The sequence below is a fragment of the Triticum dicoccoides genome, chromosome 5A, assembly GCF_002162155.2.
Source record: "Triticum dicoccoides isolate Atlit2015 ecotype Zavitan chromosome 5A, WEW_v2.0, whole genome shotgun sequence".
NCBI classification, from domain to species: Eukaryota; Viridiplantae; Streptophyta; class Magnoliopsida; order Poales; family Poaceae; genus Triticum; species Triticum dicoccoides.
In genome coordinates, this window is record NC_041388.1 from 679,584,611 (window position 1) to 679,604,447 (window position 19,837).

A 19,837-nucleotide genomic window follows, 5' to 3' on the forward strand; every position below is an offset into this window, starting at 1 on the left:
TGTTCTTCTTCTTCTCCTCGGGGGCACTCTCTCCCTCCCTCACAAAAGTTTGCATGAGGGGAGGAGGTTGTTTGGTCTTGTCATTCTTCTTCTTGTTCTTGGAGTCAGGCACGTACCCAACCCCTTCCTTGGCCACACCTCCCTTTTGGTTGATCAAGAGATCATTGAGGTTCTTCTTGCCTTGTATGCAAGTCGCAAGACCTCTCTCAAGTTGCTCCTTCAACTTAGCATTTTCCTCAACAAGATGTATATGCTCACAACACGGGTTAGTAGCATTTGCATTATCAATTAAAACCATATGAGGAAAAGTTGCTTTCTCCTTAGTTAGCTTCACTTGGAGTTGATCATGAGACTCCTTGAGACTAGCGTGAATACCCTTCAAGGCCTTGTGGGCCTTGTCAAGTATATCAAACTCCTCTTTGAGTCTAGCAAGATCAACCCCGAGTTTGGCCTTCTCGGAATTTAGCACACGAGAAACAATGAGGGCATGATCATAATCTTTATTTAACTTAGCATGATCAACATTGTGTGACTCCTCAAGAGCCAAACGAAGACCACGCTCTTCCTCAAGAGCATTGGAAAGATCCGAAATCTCATCGGCATAGTCACGACCTTGCCCTTCCATCTTAGAGATGGTGTCTTCGTGAGCCTCGATCATGTCATTGGCCTCACCAAGTTGTTCCAAGAGAGCAACAAAGTGCTTCTTGGATTTTCCCTTGAGTTTGCCCATAAGGGCCTCAAACTCGTTAGCCTCCACATTAGCTCCCTCAAGTTCATTAATGCTATCCGTTGGGGAAGGATGATTAATGATGGTAGTTTTGATGTTGGAGGTTACCTTGTTGGTGGCTTTAGCCATGAGGCACTTGGCGGTGATGCTCTCGTTGGGTGAGTCGAAGAGAGACACCCGTGACGTTGTTGCAATGGCAACAGAGGCCATGGCAACCGACTCATCGTCTTCATCATCGTCATCATCCTCATTATACTCTTCTTGCACAACCAAAGCCTTGGGAGGAGTCTTCTTGGTGAAGTTGTTCTTGTTGGGGAACGACTTGGCCTTGTCCTTTAGGATGAGTTTGCCACCATTGTCTTCCCTCTTCTCATACGGGCATTCCGCAACGAAATGACTCACGTTGCTGCAATTGTAGCAAGTCCTTACATGTTGCTTGCCCCTTGTGCCACTCGAGTTGTTTTTGCTAAAGTTGGGCCTTGAGTTTTTCTTGCTCCAAAATTGCCTCGAAGCAAGTGCCATGTGTTCATGATATGCATACTTCGTATCTTCGGGGTTGCTCTCCTCTTCTTCCTCTTCTTCTTCTTCCACGTCGAGCTTGACCTTCAATGCAAGGTTAGGCTTCTTTGCCCGTTGAGAACGGAGCACCGCATTATCGGCGGTCTTGTCCAAAATGTTCATGGCCACAAACTCATCCAACACTTCGCTTGAGGTCAAAGTGCGGAAGTCCGGTCTTTGACGAATGACAGAGGACATGGCCTTGTGGTAGGGCATCATTGCCTTGAGGAATTTGCGCTTGATCCAATTGTCATCCATGTCCTTGCTCCCGTGATCTCGTAGTGAGACCGCGAGTTTGGTTACTCTCCGATAAAGCTCACGAGGTTCTTCATCTTCCTTCATTGCAAACTCATCGGCCTCATCTTGTACCACTTCATAGTTGGAGTGTTGAATGCTTGCGCTTCCCCGGTAGAGAGACACGACACAATGCCATGCATCTTTGGCCAAGGCGAAGGGACGAAGATGAGGTAGGTCTTCGGGTGGAATTGCATCTTGAATGATGAAGAGAGCATTCTCATTGAATTGATTGTTCGCAGCTTCTCGAGGAGTGAAGTTGCTTGGATCATGTGGATAGAAACCTTCTTCAATGATTCTCCAAAGGTTAGTGTTCACATGATTTAAATGACGTTTAAAGCGGTAAACCCAAGAATCAAAACCCTCATTTTTCACAATCTTAGGGGGAGGACCGGCATGATTCAAATGAGTGGAAGGAACCGGTCCACCATAAACAAGTGGTGGTTCCACCTGGGCAAAGATGCCGGTGCCATTCTTGCCACTAGAAGAAGGAGCCTTTTCACTACTAGCTTCCCCCTTGTCGGGGATAGCATTCGACACCTTGTTGGCGGAATCACCCACTTTCAACGGTGCGGTGGATAGTTTAAGCCCCTCAAGAAATTTAGTAAACATGCTTTCAACTTCGGTCGTCATGGAGGTTTTCAATGTCTCCAAGGCCACATTGAACTACTCACGAGAGGCCGAAGTTCCCCCATCTCCCGTAGACGAGATCGGATTCACACCGGAGTGTTCCTCCACACCGTCTACGGTATCAACTATACTCTTTGGACGGTAAAGTCCTTAGTAAAAAGACGAGGCTCTGATACCAATTGAAAGGATCGATATGGTTGACTAGAGGGGGGGTGAATAGGCAACTACCAATTTTTAGCTTTTCTTTACCAAATTAAACTTTGCATCAAAATAGGTTGTCTAGATGTGCAACTAGGTGAGCAACCTATATGATGCAATAACAACAAGCATACAAGCAAGCAAGGGTAGAAACACTAAAGAGCTTGCACAAGTAAAGGTAAGAGATAACCAAGAGTGGATCCGGTGAAGACGAGGATGTGTTACCGAAGTTCCTTCCTTTTGAGGGGAAGTACGTCTTCGTTGGAGCGGTGTGGAGGCACAATGCTCCCCAAGAAGCCACTAGGGCCACCGTATTCTCCTCACGCCCTCACACAATGCGAGATGCCGTGATTCCACTATTGGTGCCTTTGAAGGCGGCGACCGAACCTTTACAAACAAGGTTGGGGCAATCTCCACAACTTAATCGGAGGCTCCCAACAAGACCACGAAGCTTCACCACAATGGAATATGGCTCTGAGGTGACCTCAACCGTCTAGGGTGCTCAAACACCCAAGAGTAACAAGATCCGCTAGGGATGAGTGGGGAATCGAAAATCCCTTGGTGGAAGTGTAGATCGGAGCCTTCTCAACCACTCCCGAGCAAATCAACAAGTTTGATTGGCTAGAGAGATAGATCGGGCGAAAATGAAGCTTGGAGTATTTAATGGAGCTTGAGCAATAAATGGAGCTTGGGGGAGGAAGAGGTGGGTGTGAAGGAAGAAGGGGACTCCCTTTTATAGTGGGTGCAACAATCCCGTTGCCCCCACCAACCAGCCCTGCACAGGGAGGTACTACCGCTGAGAGGGGGCGGTACTACCGCCAGGACAACGGTACTGCCGCGCTGAGGAGACTAGTAGGGAACGGACCCAAATGCGGTACTACCGCGGTGGTAGGGCGGTACTACCGTTCCTGGAACGGTACTACCGCCACTACAACCGTGACTAGTGCCGCAAAACCCGACACGAGAAAAAGACCTCTCGAATCAAGGCGGTAGGAACCAGACTGCCCAGCGATACTACTGCAGTGGGGTCAAGGGCGGTAGTACCGCTACGGAGCGGTACTGCCGCTTGTGACCCTTCGGCCGGAGTACCGCAGGCAATGTGGTACTACCGCTGGGGCGCGCGAGAGAGAGAAGAAATCTCTCAAAGAAGCTAAGGACAAGGCGGAGGTGCCAGGCCCCCAGCGGTACTACTATTGTGGAGCCACGGGCGGTACTACCGCTGCGGAGCGGTACTGCCGCTTGTGGCTTCTCAGCGGTACTACCGCTGGGTGCGCGGTACTACCGCTTTGACCCAGACAGGACAAAGAAGAGAGAGGAGAGATCTCTTCAATGGAAAGGAAATGCTCGGAGGGTGAGAAGCTGATGTGTACGTGATGATTCCACCCATGCAAAACCCCAGCGGACTCCCTCTTGATAGTACGGTGCCCTCTACGCAACTAGTTCACCGAGAAAGAAACGAAAGAGCTACACCGTCTTGAAATACACTCCGAGGGAAAGAAGGCATCTCGTGCCAGGGGAGAATCTGTGGATAATTCAAAGCACAAGATTAGTCCGCAAACATGTTGTCATTAATCACCAAAACTACCTTGAGAGAGATATGCCGTAACACCATGTCTGTTGGCTGCCCGCTGGATCAGAACTAGGGTAAGTTTCTCGACGGGTCGTTTGTTTTTTGGAGGGTCAGTGAACGAATTAAGTTTTTTGAGGGGTCGTTTAGTAAAAAATAATCCAATTTTACCATGATCTCAACCTTAACAGTAGCAATGCGCCATTTGGCCAGACATACAATTGATACTGTAGAGATAACATCTCAAATCACCACTTGAAAAATGAGACTGGATCAAATTGCTACTTAAGATGTCGTATGCAAAGAAACTCCATTTCTTTTTTCATGTACACCATGCAACTACACAAGTTCTCCAAATATGGAAAATGCAAACCCAACTCCAACACAACTTATTTTTGGAGGGGGTACTCCAACACAACTGGATAGTGTTTTTTTTTTGAGAAAAAACTGGATAGGCCGAACAATCTCATCATGTACGGGCCGAATGGGCCGAGCTGTTGGACCGTTCAAGATTTGCGGGTCAGCCCACCGTCGCAAAGTTTCCGGTCCTGAAAAAAAAAAGAGTTTCCAGTGTGCGCCTCGAGCAAAGCCACCCCCTCCCTCCCCCAAACCCCCACCTCGTCGGTGCCACCCCCATTGCCGCCGCCGGAGAACCCGCCCTCTGGAGGTGCAGCCGCCCGCTGATACCATCGTCCTCTCCGCCGCCATGATTTGCGCAAGTAAGCTCTCGTCTCTCGTCCCATCCCTACCACCGAAACCTAGTTCCACGGCCCCTCTCCTATTTCCAGGCACTAACCCGCCGCTTCCTCCTGCTGCCGCGCCCTCTCCCCTCAAGTCTCCGGCGAGGTGCCGGAGGACCCGGTCCTGTCGACCAAGTCGGGGCTGCTCTTCGAGCGGAGGCTCATCCGGCGCTACATCGAGGTCACCACCGTTTCCCCCGCTCTAGGTTTTGCGTCAGGCGCCCGTCCGTGCGCCTGGGCCTTTTTCCCTGATTTTGTTTTGGTTTTGGTTCCCCAGGACCACGGGAAGTGCCCGGTCACCAAGGAGGAGCTCGCCATGGACGACCTCGTGACGGTGAAGACCAACAAGGTGAGGCCTGCACACTGTGTCTCCTTCCCTCAATGCGGTTCCAGTGTTTATCTTGTTGTTCTGAAGAACTTGTTCAGACACTAGGGTTTGGTCATGAGCCTCGCTGATGCCTGCTAGTGCCACACTTTGTAGTCGCCTACTTTGGATTGGGTGTTTAGCAGTCCTTGACTACAAGGACAGGACACGATGTGGTAATTACATGGTACATCTTAGTATGTATGGGGTGACAGTCTCTTACTTGTGGAGGACATCATGTTCAGGATTCTCGGGTCGAAGGTTCTCGTAGTACGATCTTGCTACTTCAGAAAGATATCTGATAGGTTCTCAATCAGACTTACATAACGGAACAAGGACATTAATTAGGGTTTAGGATTTGCAGTGATTTTGTATTCTTTTGCATGGTTCAGTAACTGGGTAATAGCATTTGATCAGGCACCAGTATTTCCACACAATGTCGATTACCTACATAAAGGTTTTAGCCATGAGCGTGTACTGAAATTAAAACAGTAATCATGTATTAACCACCAGTTGATTGAAATATTGGTTTCTTAGATAGGGTCGATCTTTGTGATAATCTATTATATCCAAACCACAATTGATAAACCTGACTCCAAATGTATGCATGCACCATTACTTGTGGCGCTGAAACTTCTAGCTTAGAGAATGGCAAAACAAATTGACATCCTACTTGTTTTTTTAGGCTGACACTCATACCTTGTTAAAATAAACTAGTCTCATATGTTGTGTATACCTGTCAATTGAAGAACTCTCGTTTTTTGCAGATTCCTAAGCCTAGACCTCTGCAAGCTGCAAGTGTCCCTGGACTCCTTGGTATGTTTCAGAATGTAAGTGCCCGCTTCCTTCCGTTTACAGTTTATATATTTGATTTTGTAGTCATCGTAATTCTTAAGCATGTTCTTTGTATTGGAGGCCATTGTTGTAACTTCGAAGAATCAAGTTAAGTTCTTTTGCCTAAAGACTGGATATGATTCACAATGTGCTTATGTTTAAATTCAAATAGGAAGAAATGAGTAGTAATTGAATACGAACACATTCAGCTCACAGAATTTCCCTTTTGCTCTTTGACATTTTAAGACGACTCATGATTTTGTTTTCCTTATGTAAGACTACTGAATTCACTTCCTTTTTTATGTGGGTATTTAGTGCCATGAAAAACCGTAATAATCTTGAGATATTCTAAACTGTACAAAAGTATTCTGCTTTTATTGTACTTCCAGCTTGTTGGTAATGGGTAATGCATTTGAGTCTTTGCATATTCCTGTAATATTCTTTTTATGGTGAAGCATTTGATCTTCTGTTGTTAAATAGTTTGGAATTCTTATCGAGCTGCAAGTGCAGATTTAGACTTCTTTCCTCTGATGTTGCAGGAGTGGGATGCTCTCATGCTGTCTAATTTTGCTTTGGAGCAGCAGCTACATACAGCAAGACAAGAGCTCAGTCATGCGTTATACCAGGTTTTCCAATCTTTCCAAATAGTGTCATGAATTATATACACTTTTTTTATTGTGTTCAACAATAAAGTATTCTTCCTTTAAAAGTGCAAGTGCCATTTGATATCAGGATCTTGATAAAACCTCGTAGTTGCCAGCTAGTTAAGTTTCTGACATTTCAGCCTTATGGATGTTTGTGAATGTGCTTAGAGGATTTCGGAGATTTATACAGCCATAGCTAGGACATCTTTGTGGATCACCTGGATAGGAGGTTCCTTAAATTATTTCTAGAAACGCTTTATTTTTTAGTCTTCTTTCATGAGCATGATCATCATGTACCCATTGGTTTTCACTAGCTTGTTTTGCCCATTTCCAGCATGATGCTGCTTGCCGTGTTATCGCCAGACTAAAGAAGGAAAGAGATGAGTCTAGGACACTTTTGGCTCAAGCTGAAAGGCAGATTCCTATTTCAGCTGCAGGACCTGTGCCTGTAGCTGCTGTTACAAATGGGAAAAGAGGTTTTCACCATTCTAACATGTCAAAACCTAACCTTTTTGTCTGTTCTGCTCTAATCCTCTTTCCTGGATACACAGCTTTGGAAGATGAAGTGGGTCCTGATGGGAAGAAGATACGTCCTGGTATTAATCCTGTCATCATCGATGAATTAACAGAATGCAATTCTGTGCTCTCAGCACAGCGCAAGAAACGGCAGGTGTGCTTCTCTTCTCCCTAACAATCAATTAAAGAAGGACCTAAAATTTGTTGTTTGTCAAACCTGTCCTGTTTTAGTTCATAGGAAACTTGATATGTCCCTCTCCAAACTTGCGTACTACATGCCTTACTAGATCAGATCATATAAAGATTATATGCCAAAAATAATTGTGGTTTTTACCCACTTGGTTTTTTGTCTTGTCTTGTTGAAATGGTACACTAATTTCTGTGTTTTTGTCAGGTACCTCCAAGTTTAGCACCAATTGATGCACTTGAAAGATATACTCAGATCTCCAGTCATCCACTTCACAAGACGAACAAACCAGGGATTTTATCTATTGATATTCATCATTCAAAGGTCAGATTATTATTATTTTTCCTTGTTGATAAGACTTTGATATTACAATTGTAGTTTGACTATGGTACATGCATTTCAAGTTCAGTTTTAAAAAGTGGCAATTTGTATGCTTGAATAGCGACACTGCAATGGTGGTTGTTTACTTACCTAATTGATTTCTATATTTATCACCAGGATATTATTGCTACTGGGGGTATCGATACAAACGCAGTTCTTTTCGATAGGCCATCGGGTCAAGTATTGTGCACTCTCACTGATCACTCAAAGAAGGTCCATTGCGGAACTCAAACTCACTGACTCTCTCCCCATCATTTTACATTTACATATGTTAATATAGCTTATTCCTATGCACAGATTACGAGTTTGAAATTTGTTCCCCGGGATGAGCTTTTGATAACGGGATCAGCAGATAAGGTACACCTACAGATACTGTATAGTAGTAAAGTAAATCATTAATGTGATATCAGCTATATCAGTATCAGTTCTAGAAAAACTTTTGCATTCACCAAGTTTCATTCTGGTGATTAGGGCTCCCTTACATAAATATGATTAAAGGATAATTTATTGACCAGTAATCTGATAATACCATAGTCATCACACCACTCATCATTATAGGCTTCACTCTTTTGTTTGTAAACTCTGCAGACTGTCCGTGTATGGCAAGGTAATGAAGATGGAAGCTATGGTTGCAGGCACACAATGAGAGATCATGGTGCAGAGGTTAGTTTGCATTCACATTTGTCTCTGGTGAATGCCTGCTTATTTGATGTTTGCAATCAACCTTTAGGGGTTTGAGAAGACTTATTCGTTGTTCATAATGAAATCATATGAATACTTAGCCTAATCAACAGTTAAGGAAGAGATCAAGAGCTGGACTGGGATTTGAGAACACTTCTTGGTTATTCATAATGAAATTATATGAATGCTTAGTCTACATAGCCAGTAGCCCAGTACATGAAGATTGGAAACGAATAATTAATTCAGTATCAATTCATATCATTGTATGTTAACTAACAGGTTGCTCACATCCATGGCAGTCAATCTGCTGTATGACTTACTGTTGCATAACAATACTGCCAGTTTTACTTGTTGGTTGAATTGAATGATGCAATATGTTAGAGAGCATCTCCAGTTTTTGTTTTTCTCAAGAACTATAATACGAGTATATATGTACATCAATTTCTGAGATCTAGAAAAACAATTAGTTCTCTGTTAGTTCTCAATGTTGAACCTTTTTTAAAACTGTGGAAATGGTTCGGCTACACTATTATTAGCTTGTTTCCTTTTCGTGCATGCAGCGACGCTAGCTAGCAGAGGATGTTCTTGCGTTAATTTCATGTGGGTCCTGTGCATTTTCTGTATTTTGTTATTTGAATAATCTCGCTGTTGATGCTGCTCGTTGTATTATCCTACGTTCTGATTTTTCTTTTGAAATGTACCAGGTTGAAGCTGTCACGGTCCATGCTAGTCAGAAATACTTTGCAACTGCCTCCAGAGATAACACATGGTGCTTTTATGATATTTCAACAGGGTCTTGCCTCACACAGGTCTGGTACTCCGCATAAATTTCCAGAAGCATGTACATCTAGAGATCTACCATTTTGATAAGTGCTGTTATTCAGGTTGGCGAGGCTTCTGGACAAGATGCATACACGTCAGCAGCTTTCCACCCGGATGGTCTTATCCTTGGAACAGGCACGTCAGAAGGTGTTATCAAAATTTGGGATGTAAAATCTCAGGTAAGACAAGGCAAGAATACTATTCAGATTAAATTCAGGTTGACGTCCATGCCATCCTCTTCTAATGTCTCATCTCGTGATTGAAAATTTATATTTGCAGACAAGAGTTGCAAAGTTTGAAGGGGAGGTTGGGCATGTTGGAACAGTGACTGCTATGTCCTTCTCAGAAAATGGATATTTCCTAGCGGTATATTCTGTGGAAGTCCAGATCTTTGCACAATAACTCTGGATCACTTGCTGTTTCATACTGATACTTTCACCATCGCTTTACAGACCGCGGCCCTTGATGGTGTGAAGCTTTGGGATCTACGGAAGCTGAGAAATTTTAGGACCCTCTCTCCATACGATCCAGACACACCAACAAGTTCTGGTAAGGAGATCTCTATTTTTTTTCTAAAAGAAATGCGAAAGTACTGGGTTTCTACATAAATTGCAAGTAGATATTTGGAAGAAAACTGCTCAAACTAATGTGAAATAAGGCTTCCATACAACCAGAATCCGTATTTTCATGAATGACAAGACATTTTCTCTTGCAGTGGAGTTTGACTTTAGTGGGAGTTATATCGCTGTTGCTGGTTCTGATATAAGGTATGCTACCGACCGATCCAACTTAGCTGCATGGTATTGTTATACTGTAAGGAATGAAATGGCTCAGCTCACGATATGTTGTTAGCTTTGCGCTGAATATAACCTCTTGTGCATAATGGTTGCAGGGTTTACCAAGTAGCCAATGTGAAGACGGAATGGAATCTTGTCAAGACATTACCAGATTTATCCGGCACAGGTTCGACATAGTATTTATCTGCTCTTCTCCAATGTCGCGGGTTCCTTTGTCAAGGGCAAATTAACATGGCTGTGTCTGTCCTTTCCAGGGAAAGTGACATCGGTGAAGTTCGGGGCAGATGCCAAGTATGTGGCCGTAGGTTCCATGGACCACAACCTGCGCGTATTCGGGCTCCCTGGAGATGAACAGATGGAGGAGGCAAAATCAGAATCAGCGGTGCAATGAGTAGACGATGATACATGTTGTGATTTTGCTCAGGGTGCCACAACCATTTTGCCGTTGGTAGTAGTCGGTGTCGTCGAGGATACGCTTGAAAGAGGAATATGCATGTCCCTGAACTGAAGCAGCCCGGCGGTCCAAGTAGTTGATCAAACCTGTGGTGGGGCGAGCCACATGTTTTTGTAATATATAGGTAGAGTTACCGGATGTATGTATGAACTTGAACTGTACAAGGCGGCGGTGACTTCACTGAGCAAAGTCTCATCGTGACTTTACCTAGGTGAGGGCCATCGGATCAAGATCTAATGGACAAGATTGGTCTAAATTTTATGCTCAAAATTCAAACTGTTTAGAAAAAATTCAGCTAAGTCATATATGTTCCATTGGATATTCTGGGAAATTTTCGTTCCATTTGGTAAATGGTTTAGCAGCTAATTGTGTTTTGAGCTTGAAATATAAAACCCTATTTAATCATAGACCGTTTATCCAAATGAAACAAAAATTTCACAGAATATGGAATGGAACATGTATGACTTACCTGAATTTTTTCTGGGCAGTTTTAGTTTTGAGTACAAAATTTGAATCAATCTTGACCGCTGGATCTTGATCCGATGGCACTCACCTAGGTAAAGTCACGATGAGACTTTGCTTAGTGAAGTCACCGGATCCCTGTCCGTACAGGCAGAAGGCCGTGGCTTTCCGAGGTTAAACATTCAAAATGTTTTTTTCTTTCTTGTGGTTAAACTTAGCAGTCGGCGAGGTAGGCGTCACAGCCGAGTCACTGGTGAGCGGTCCACGGTGCTGTCACTTCGTGTTAACCACGATGGATGCATATGTACCAGTTAAGTTCATTACGATGTCGCTCGTCATAATTTAAGCAGCGTTCATGTCGATCGACCCCATCCATCCGCCTGCACACCAACAACAGCGACCAGCAATCAACATGTGCGCGCAGCTTGCTCCTACCGACAATATTTGCTGCGACTTTGATAGCTTGACTAGGAGTACAAGGAGTCTACACAATATGGACGAGCTTTTAATTGCAACTCCTTTTGTATGTGGAGAAAACCCGCTGAAACCGTCCTTTTGTTTGACTTGTATACATAGAAATCATACATTGGCACCATTACAGACCTTTGCATAAGCTCAACACATGAAAATAGGCCCTCCCAAATCTCATAATCTGAAATGAATAGGACAAGAAAATAGTTTCCAAGAGCTTTTTTCTCCGGCGGGTTCTTATTTATTCATTTCCATTTCCACCGGAATTCATAAGCCAGTTCCCCTACAACTCAATGAAAGCGACCACCCTGTTACCCCTTGAAAGCCTCAATACAACACACACTATACGACAACATCTTTCATCTTACATGTTTATTCTCTCATCTGTTACTCGCAATACACATTACCAATCTCCGCACTGCCACAGCATCACATCAGTTGATTGCTCAAAGAGGTTGACCGGAAAGCCATCTATCGATCATAGCCAGACACTCCCTTGGCATGTACTCCGGGGCTGTGTGGCCGGCACCCTACACGCGCACATATTTAAATTAACCAACTCACAATTAATTTGCTACTTACTCCATCTGAAATTAGCTGACGCTCAAACATACATATCTAGCATTCAAATACGTTTAGATACATCTCGTTTTAGCGTCAGCTAATTCCGGACGGAGAAAGTACTACATTGCATTCTACTGCCTTTGTAACTTAATATAAGACATTTTATATACTATCATAGTATCAACATATGTCTTATGTCAAGTTACAGAGGGAGTATTTGTTATGGATGCTAACTAGCTTTGGTAATTAAGCTCAAGTTAAACCTGAAAGCAGTTAATGGCGCATGCATATATTCATCCAGACACGTACCTTTACAGTTGCGTATGTCAAATTGTTGGAGTAAGTTCTTGTGTACCTATGCAAAACAAGAGAATGAAAAGGCGACGTGTAAGGCATCAATATGTGAACTACGACCGCTCAGTTTTCCACTAATAAACACACTAGGCCTCTGCACACAGCCAGAACATATAGGTTGAGCTGGTTTGGTGTCCTTACCCCACAATTTGGTCGTCCAGATGCCATGGTCGCCAACGGTCCGTGATGGGCAGGTTAAGTCGTCTGATCCATGCTCGGGTGTCGACATAAGATACTTTACTGTCATGATCTCCACTGCAGCATCATGAAACGACGAATCTAGTTAATTTGCTTACGATTGTAATTAATTAAGCGACTGTTCACCCAAGTGTATATTTCCATCATCAAATGACTATTCAGGTGAAACGTATATTAGCATGCATGCTTACCTGTATATCATAGCCCGGTATCCTTTAGTAATCAAGGCTAAATGATCATCAACGGTGCTGCTGATTTCATATGTGTAAGGTAGATTGAAATCACATCGTAGCCATGATGGAACGGTTTCCTGCACAACATACACCATATTTACCAAATAAGCCCTTCATTATTGATGGAACATGGGCTTCTTATTTGGTGGCATGCGGAGAATTCCCTCACCGCAAAGAAAAATCTAGGTGGTCATTAGTTAAAAGCTCATAATAGAAGGTCAATATATAATCACTAAAATAATTCTCTTCCAATTCTCACCTCCTACTTTGTTATTGAAACACTAGGAGTAATTCCGGTTTCCTAGCTCTAATTAGGTCCAGTCAAACACTTTATCAAGTAAGAATACATATACCTCTAAGCTAGCCCCACCCTACCTTACCTTGTGAATAGCCAAACTCTCCCTTACAGCTTCGTCATTTGTCCACAACTCGGACAAGAAGTATGTGGCATTCTGCATCAAACAAATGAAGCACAACGCTTGAGATTACCGCTAACACTGTAAAATAGGAATAACAAACTGAAACCAATAATAGATTTCGACTAAGCAAACAAGGAATAAAAAAGGGTGTGCCTTTTGCCTTGTTTGTTATAAAATGGGGCTGGGGGGGAAACCCCTTTTATTAAAAAAAACGAGAAGTGAAAACAAAAAACTGAGAAGAAACTAAGAATGGTACTTGAGACGTTTACCCTGCACAGAGACGAAACTGCGGACTCTGTTAGCCTTCTTCTTCCATGATCCTGCGACGTCGGCTGCTTTTGAAGGGCGAGGCTTGGATATTCTGGACAGATTTTCTCCAAGACGTGTACATCGTTTAAGCCCCTCATGCACTGTATCACAAGCCAAAAATGCAGACTAAGTCACCAACTAGCAAGCTGCTATTGCAAGCTAAGTGTGTCGTGCGATTGCTACCAGGATAATCAACACATTTGTGGTCGGTACTGTCACTCACCTCTTGGATGTCTTGGAGGGAATTGGCACAATGGGAGTTCGATGGCCAGCGATATTCTCCTCCACAGCCTTCACGAGCAGCCTGAAAGGTGAATATTACAAGCTTATCATATTTTCCGCACTGCGGTTAACTATGTCTTGTTCCATGATATTCCGAATCAATAGGGATGCACTAGACCAAATTCAGTATTTAAGTTAATATCAATTTGATTCTGGTTGAGAAGCATTATATTTGACTTGAGAGGTAGAAGCAAGCTGATGCTAAATGTAAATTGGTACTAGTCATTTTCTTATAGCATACACATTAATTACTCTCAAAAGGTAAACTTGAGTATGTCCTGACTATGTACCTCGTAGATTTCATCTGGTATAATTCCCATCCCATGAAGAAATGGAATTCGAGCGTTGAAGGCCGTCGTTGTATCAGTCAATGGATTGCCAGCAATGACACCCTGATCAATTAAGATAAATTTCCATGTTGGTACGATTGGAACTCCTTAAACAGATCATGCGAGGACCACAACTTGACATATCTATAAGCATGCTAAACATATTATCAAAGGGAGCCACGAAAGAAAGAATAACCATAGAATTTTAGAAACTTGATCAATCTTTGTATCTGGCAGCGTATATAAGCAAAAGGTCATTGCAATGTTTCAACTACAAAAGGCATAAATGAAAATAGAGAAAATAAACATGCATAGGTAGACTATTTAGAGCATTGTTGCAATGGACATTGGGTTGTTATTTGTAACTGAATAGAAAATTGACCAAAAAAAGGAAAGGTTTGTCGTCAATACTCCAAAACCAACTAGGGGTGGCACTAGATGCACTTACAATCTCCCCCTTTTTGGTGATTGATGACAAACTAGTTGAACTTTTCAACGGGGAATATAATCTGTGAAATTGTAAAGGATAAGGAATTGTCTTCATAAGTTGCAAGGGCTCCCGCTGAAGATGTGCATATAAGTAATTTGCTTTTGGAATGCAAATGCACATGGCAGGTTGTACTTGTGGAGATCCACTTCAACTTATGATGACAATCCACTATGCATGTGAAAGTATATGAAGATAATGACAATGCATAATGGAAAATAGACGTCTGCAGAATGATCTAAGTGCGGAATTTATCGTCGCACATGCGGAATTTATCATCGTAAAACAAAGTGGCAGATAAGTAGCAGACGACCATCGAGTTTAAGTGTTACAACTCAAAGAAGCAAATGTAGCAAAATGGGAGTTGTAAGCACGAAGCAAAATATAAAGCACCCGCCCATATGGACCCGCTTGAAGACTATCAACCTCATATGCTTCTCCCCCTTTTGTCAGTAAGGACCAAAAAGGTTTGAAGACATAGAGCATCTACTCGTTCCCATGCGGAGTAGGTGAAGTAGCAGGGTCGTTGGTGGTGTTTGGCGGTGCTGAAGAGCTTGGAGCAGAGTTGACGCGTGCTGAAGGAGGTGGTGGTGAAGTAGCATCATCTTCATCCTCAATAACTCTGGCAGTCACTGTTGCAGCAGATGAAGAGAACTCAGAGTCTTCAAGGGATGGAGTTCCTAGCAGCACAACTCTTCGAGGAGGTGTGGAGTCAAACTTGAATCGCTCAGTGAAGCCATCCTCTTGGAGATCTCTTCAGAACACATCATCGTTAGCCCTTTCCATGTGCGGCGACATGTTTCATGGGCAACAAAAGCATTCTTGTTGGCAAGATTGCGAATGCGATTAACATCCACCAAGAGGCTTTTCATCTGACGCTTCAGCCAGTCATGATGCCTATCCTGTTTCTGATGAAGAGCCACAAGAAGCTCTCGGTCGTTGAGAACACGAGTGCGCTTCTTGGGTCTTGGAGCAGTTGTACTATCAGTGGCTTCAGTAGACGCAGGGTGTGGTGCACGTGTAGTGCCAGCCAAAGGATACACCCGAGTGACTGCTTCAACTCCTTCAATGTTCTGTGAGAAACTCTGATGCTCTGCATTCTGAAGACTTAGAGGTTCCTTTGCAGGCTCAGGATAGATGGCTTCAGTAGAGATATCCACATCAGGCAGAAAAATCCTATGATTGCGAGCAGATGGCTGATATGAGATATCAGAGTGAAGTTTAATTAGCCGCATTACCCATGGGGCGTAGAACTTCAAGCCAAACAGATCAGAGCCTGATGCAGCAAGTTGGCGGATGAATAAGTCTTGTGCATTGAAGCATTTTCCATGAAGAATATAGAAGATCAAAGTCTTCATTGCACCCTCAAGCTTGGCATTTGGAGAGTGCCCTTTGATGGGCTAGAGAGTTCGCCTGATGATGTGATAGATGGTTCTTGGCAGATACTTAAGGTCTTCAACGAAGAACTCTGTTGGATAAGCAGCATCTTGGGGCAATGGCTTCATCATGCTGAGCATCTGACTCATATCCGGTTCCGGCCTCTTAAAGATGCTCTCAATAGCTTCACTATGCAGCTGACAGCCATGCTCGTAGAGATCGCCAGGAGTGGGCAAACGAGTGAGCTCAATGATGTCAAATGCATTGGCTTCATGATGAACGTTTATGGTCATCCACTCCAGGACCCAAGTCTTCGGATCTCTGCTGTACCCGCGGATGTGAAGTGTGGCATAGAATTGGAGCAGCAGCTCTTCATTCCAATGCTCTTGGTCAGTAACGAACGGCAGCAGTCAAACTTCCTTGAAGCAATCCAAAGCTTCTTCCAGATAGGGCAGACCAGCTATGGCTTCAATGTTAAGGCGCTTGTGTGGGAAGATGCGACCTTGGTTGTAAAGAATGCATGAGTAATAGCTTCGCTGAGGATAGCTCTAGAACTGATCAGATGATATCCTTTCCCTTGAGTAGGGGTTCCTGGAGCTATCGAAGAATGTGTTGTCTGCCCTGAAGCCATTGATATTGAAGGAGCCAGGTGCTGATGCAGGACCTGGGAACCTTGGCAATCTTGGGATTGGCTTCTGTACCTGAGGCCTGTGCTCAACATGATAGTCGAACTGGGGACCGACAGCAGACTCAGGAACAGAAGTGACGGGATCAGTGGCTTCGCTGTCTTCTTCTTCCGTTGGGGAGGGCTCCACATTAGCTTCATTGGTGGTTGTGGCAGCCTCAAGATGTTCATCCTCCACTTGACGAGCTGGAGGGTCGGTCACAAGCACTTTCTCCTTGAGAACTGCTTCTTGGTGGGACAGGGGGACTTGTGGGACTTCTTCTTCCGCGGCTGATGCAGCCGGATTGTCTTCAACAGAGATTTGAGGCCTTGGACCTTTGCGAAGCCTGCGCAACGCGGGCGACGCCTGTGGAGTTGGAGTGGGCTGGGCCTCATAGTCTTCTTCCTCTTGTGGGCGATCTTCCCATGAAGCATCCTGTGCAATTGGCGTCAGTGGACGACCAATGTTGATGAGTTTGCTGTTTTCAAGCTGAGGAAGGACTGCACCATCTTCTACATTGTCATGTTGACCAATGTCTTCAGCAGCGATGGGATCAGCTGCTGGAAAGTCTTCAGCTTCATGAGCCTCTGTGGAAGCAGGCTCATGGATAGTCAGTTGGCGTTCAACTTCAGGATAGACCATAGAAATGGGTTCAACTATCAAGGGCTCTGTGGGAGCAGCCCGATCTTTCTTGGTCTTCCTCTTCTTCTTGGAGGGGGCAGTTGGAGAGGCTTCAGAATGTTTCCTCTTCCTGGCTTCAGCCTCAGCAGTCCTTGTCTTCTTGAGCTCTGAAGCGGTTGACCGACTTTTTGGCTTCGAGCCAGTCAGTCTAGTTGGGAAGACAATCGGAACTGCTTCCTGCCTTGGTGCGTCAGGTTCAGCCGTAGCAGGCTTCTTCTTCTTCTTTTCGGCCATCCTGGGGTCGATGCCAGGACGCCCAAGGGCCTTGCGCTTCTCAGCCTCATTGTAGGCTTGCACACATCTGTCAGCCAGAGTCTTCATGCGCTCACGCGAACCCTGAGCTTCTGCATGTTTCTTTACAAAGGCTTCCTTGAGCTCGTGCATCATACTCTTGAAGTTCTTCACTTCTTGCACGCTGAGCTTGGCCATATGCTTCTTGAACTAAGCCTTTTCATAGTCAATCTTTTGCTTCAGTTCAACAATGCGCTGGGCAATAGCGAGTTCTGAAGCAATGGCGCCTTGGAAAGCGACACTGAGGCCAATTGGTAACTGCAGATCTTCAAAGCTGATGTTTGGCGTGTCAAACCACTCGTCAATGAAGTTGTGGATGATGGTCACATCAAAGAGAGGCAGATCATTGAAGATTTCTGCTTCTTCTTTGCTCTTGATGAGTTGCTCAAGAGCGTCATCTGCTAGATCTTCATCACTTGACAGATCAATGTCGTCATTGCGCAGAATGGCAGCAGCAGTTAGCTCTTGTCCGGTGTGAGGCAGAGGCATCTTGACCTTCTAGGGCTTGGAGATGCGAGATAAGTCTTCGGACTGCACACTGTCTTCAGGAGGTGCAGTTGCCAGTGGCTTCGCCCGTGAGATTTTTGGTGAAGGGGCATGCTTTGAAGCTTTAGGCTTCTTCAGCTTCTTTGTCTTCGGCGCTGCAGGCGCTTCATCTGATTCAGTGTCAGCTGCAGGCTCATTCACTGCAGTCCCTTGAACTAAGATGCGGGTGATGAGGCCTTCAAGGTTGTAGAAAGGACCGATGACATTGGGTTCTGCATGTCGTGTGCCATCTGCCCTTGGTGCTGAGGGACCAGGGTTGAAGTCTACCCCCAAAGTCTTCTTGTTCTGCTTCGCTGAGTTCTGGGCAAACTGGAAGTTGCGCTTGAACAGATTGTCGTCACGACACCATAGTAGTGATGATGGGTGTGCATCAGCAGGCTGTGGCCCACGGACCATGCAGGGATAGAAGCCTTGTGCAATGGCTTCATCTCTGGACCTGGGTAGAAGATTCTTGTATAGGATGTCTCCCCATGGTCTCTTGATGACATTTTTCTCAGCATATTCCTAGGTTACAAATCGGTATTTGAACCATTGTTCTGCCCAATATCTTCGAATCCATTGGATTCGGGTCTTGCGCTGATTGTAATCCTCTTCGGGATCTGTCTTGTACAGTTCTGAGAGTTCATCTGGCAGATCTCTGGATGTTTCTCCACGACGCTTTCTGCCACCCTTCCTTGCTGCTTTCTTTGAAGCCATAAACTTTAACTTGAAAGGCTTCAAGGCTTCAACCCATTCAAAGGCTTCAAAGGTTTTCGCTTGCTGGACCAACAGGAACTGGCTTTGGGAGAATTAATGTGATGCTGTAAGAATTCTGCAAATGAATGCAGACTATGAGAACCAAAGGATTCTCCCATGGACATGTACCTGTGACAGCATTAAGGTGCGAGGGAAGGGGAAGAGGTCATATGCATTCTCAGAAGATTTTGAAGATAAATCAGTTTAGAAGACATTGACCTCATCGTGCGAAGACATTCACTCATAGATAAGGAGTTGGTTCCAGATTTGTATGAATCCACATATCAGTACAAGTGAGGAATCTAACTACTTTGTGAAGCATAAGTGAATATACTAGGCATGTTATGAGATGCAGTATGAGAGAGATCTAATTTGTGTGAATAGAAACTGCTTGTGGTAGAAAGTGACAAATCCATAGGATCAACGGTGCTGTAAAAAGGAAGTTTTATTTACCACACTAAGAACTGCTAGACGAAATGGAAGATGAGGCCGAGCAGTTCGATCTTCCATGCCCTAACTTGGCGACGGAGGACACCTACGGCGACGGCGGAGAGGACGATGTCCGCGGTCGGCGTGAAGACGGCGTCGGAGAGGTTGCGGCAGCGAAGTGCTTCGTCGCCGGCGTCGTCGAGGGCTAGCGGTGGCGCTAGGGTTCGTGCGAGAGTGGAAGAAGAGATAATGACCGCTGTGAAGTGTGTATTTATAGGTACATGGGCGGCACTGCGCTATTACACAGGTGCCCCTAGCGATTCGCATCTGAGGAACACGTGGCCATTATGCGGAATTTTGGGGTTTGTTCCACGTCCCACGCACGCCTTGATTGTCGGGTGGTCGTTCCTACTTCTCCGGGTTTCATGTGGAGGAATGAGCATTGAAAACGAACTTAATGGTTGTCTCTGTATCTTCTGCTGACAAGGACGCAGAGAAGACATTCGACAGTTTCAATAGAATGCATATGATTTGGAGAGATAGAATTTGAGATAGAAAGCATAGAGAGGTTAGGGTCCGATCACATTCACTTAGTTCAAAAGATTCAACAA

The 19,837-nt window shown here is 44.5% G+C and overlaps 2 protein-coding genes across 3 annotated transcripts; one reads left to right on the top strand and one right to left on the bottom strand.

The window, feature by feature from the left end:
* Nucleotides 1–4,574: 4,574 nt before the first annotated feature.
* On the top strand, nt 4,575–11,054 carry LOC119304091 (pre-mRNA-processing factor 19-like). 2 transcript variants are annotated; one of them, XM_037581254.1, is made up of 18 exons: nt 4,575–4,693; nt 4,810–4,895; nt 4,992–5,063; nt 5,846–5,908; nt 6,452–6,538; nt 6,891–7,032; nt 7,108–7,226; nt 7,467–7,583; nt 7,758–7,853; nt 7,938–7,997; nt 8,229–8,303; nt 9,026–9,130; nt 9,206–9,322; nt 9,423–9,509; nt 9,596–9,692; nt 9,859–9,910; nt 10,036–10,106; nt 10,195–11,054. In XM_037581254.1, the coding sequence occupies exons 1-18, from the start codon at nt 4,681–4,683 to the stop codon at nt 10,329–10,331; spliced, it is 1,596 nt and encodes a 531-aa protein (XP_037437151.1). In that variant the 5' UTR covers nt 4,575–4,680; the 3' UTR covers nt 10,332–11,054. The 2 variants fall into 2 exon arrangements, with proteins under 2 accessions (XP_037437151.1, XP_037437150.1); XM_037581253.1 differs by having other exon boundaries at nt 4,810–5,063; nt 6,891–7,226.
* Nucleotides 11,055–11,361: 307 nt separating this feature from the next.
* Nucleotides 11,362–14,317, bottom strand: LOC119304092 (putative serine carboxypeptidase-like 52). The gene is made up of 8 exons (XM_037581255.1): nt 13,977–14,317; nt 13,628–13,708; nt 13,365–13,505; nt 13,057–13,128; nt 12,635–12,753; nt 12,387–12,500; nt 12,201–12,246; nt 11,362–11,857 (listed from the first exon to the last, which is right to left on the bottom strand). Exons 1-8 carry the CDS (start codon nt 14,004–14,006, stop codon nt 11,774–11,776), a joined length of 687 nt encoding a protein of 228 aa, XP_037437152.1. The 5' UTR covers nt 14,007–14,317; the 3' UTR covers nt 11,362–11,773.
* Nucleotides 14,318–19,837: the final 5,520 nt, after the last annotated feature.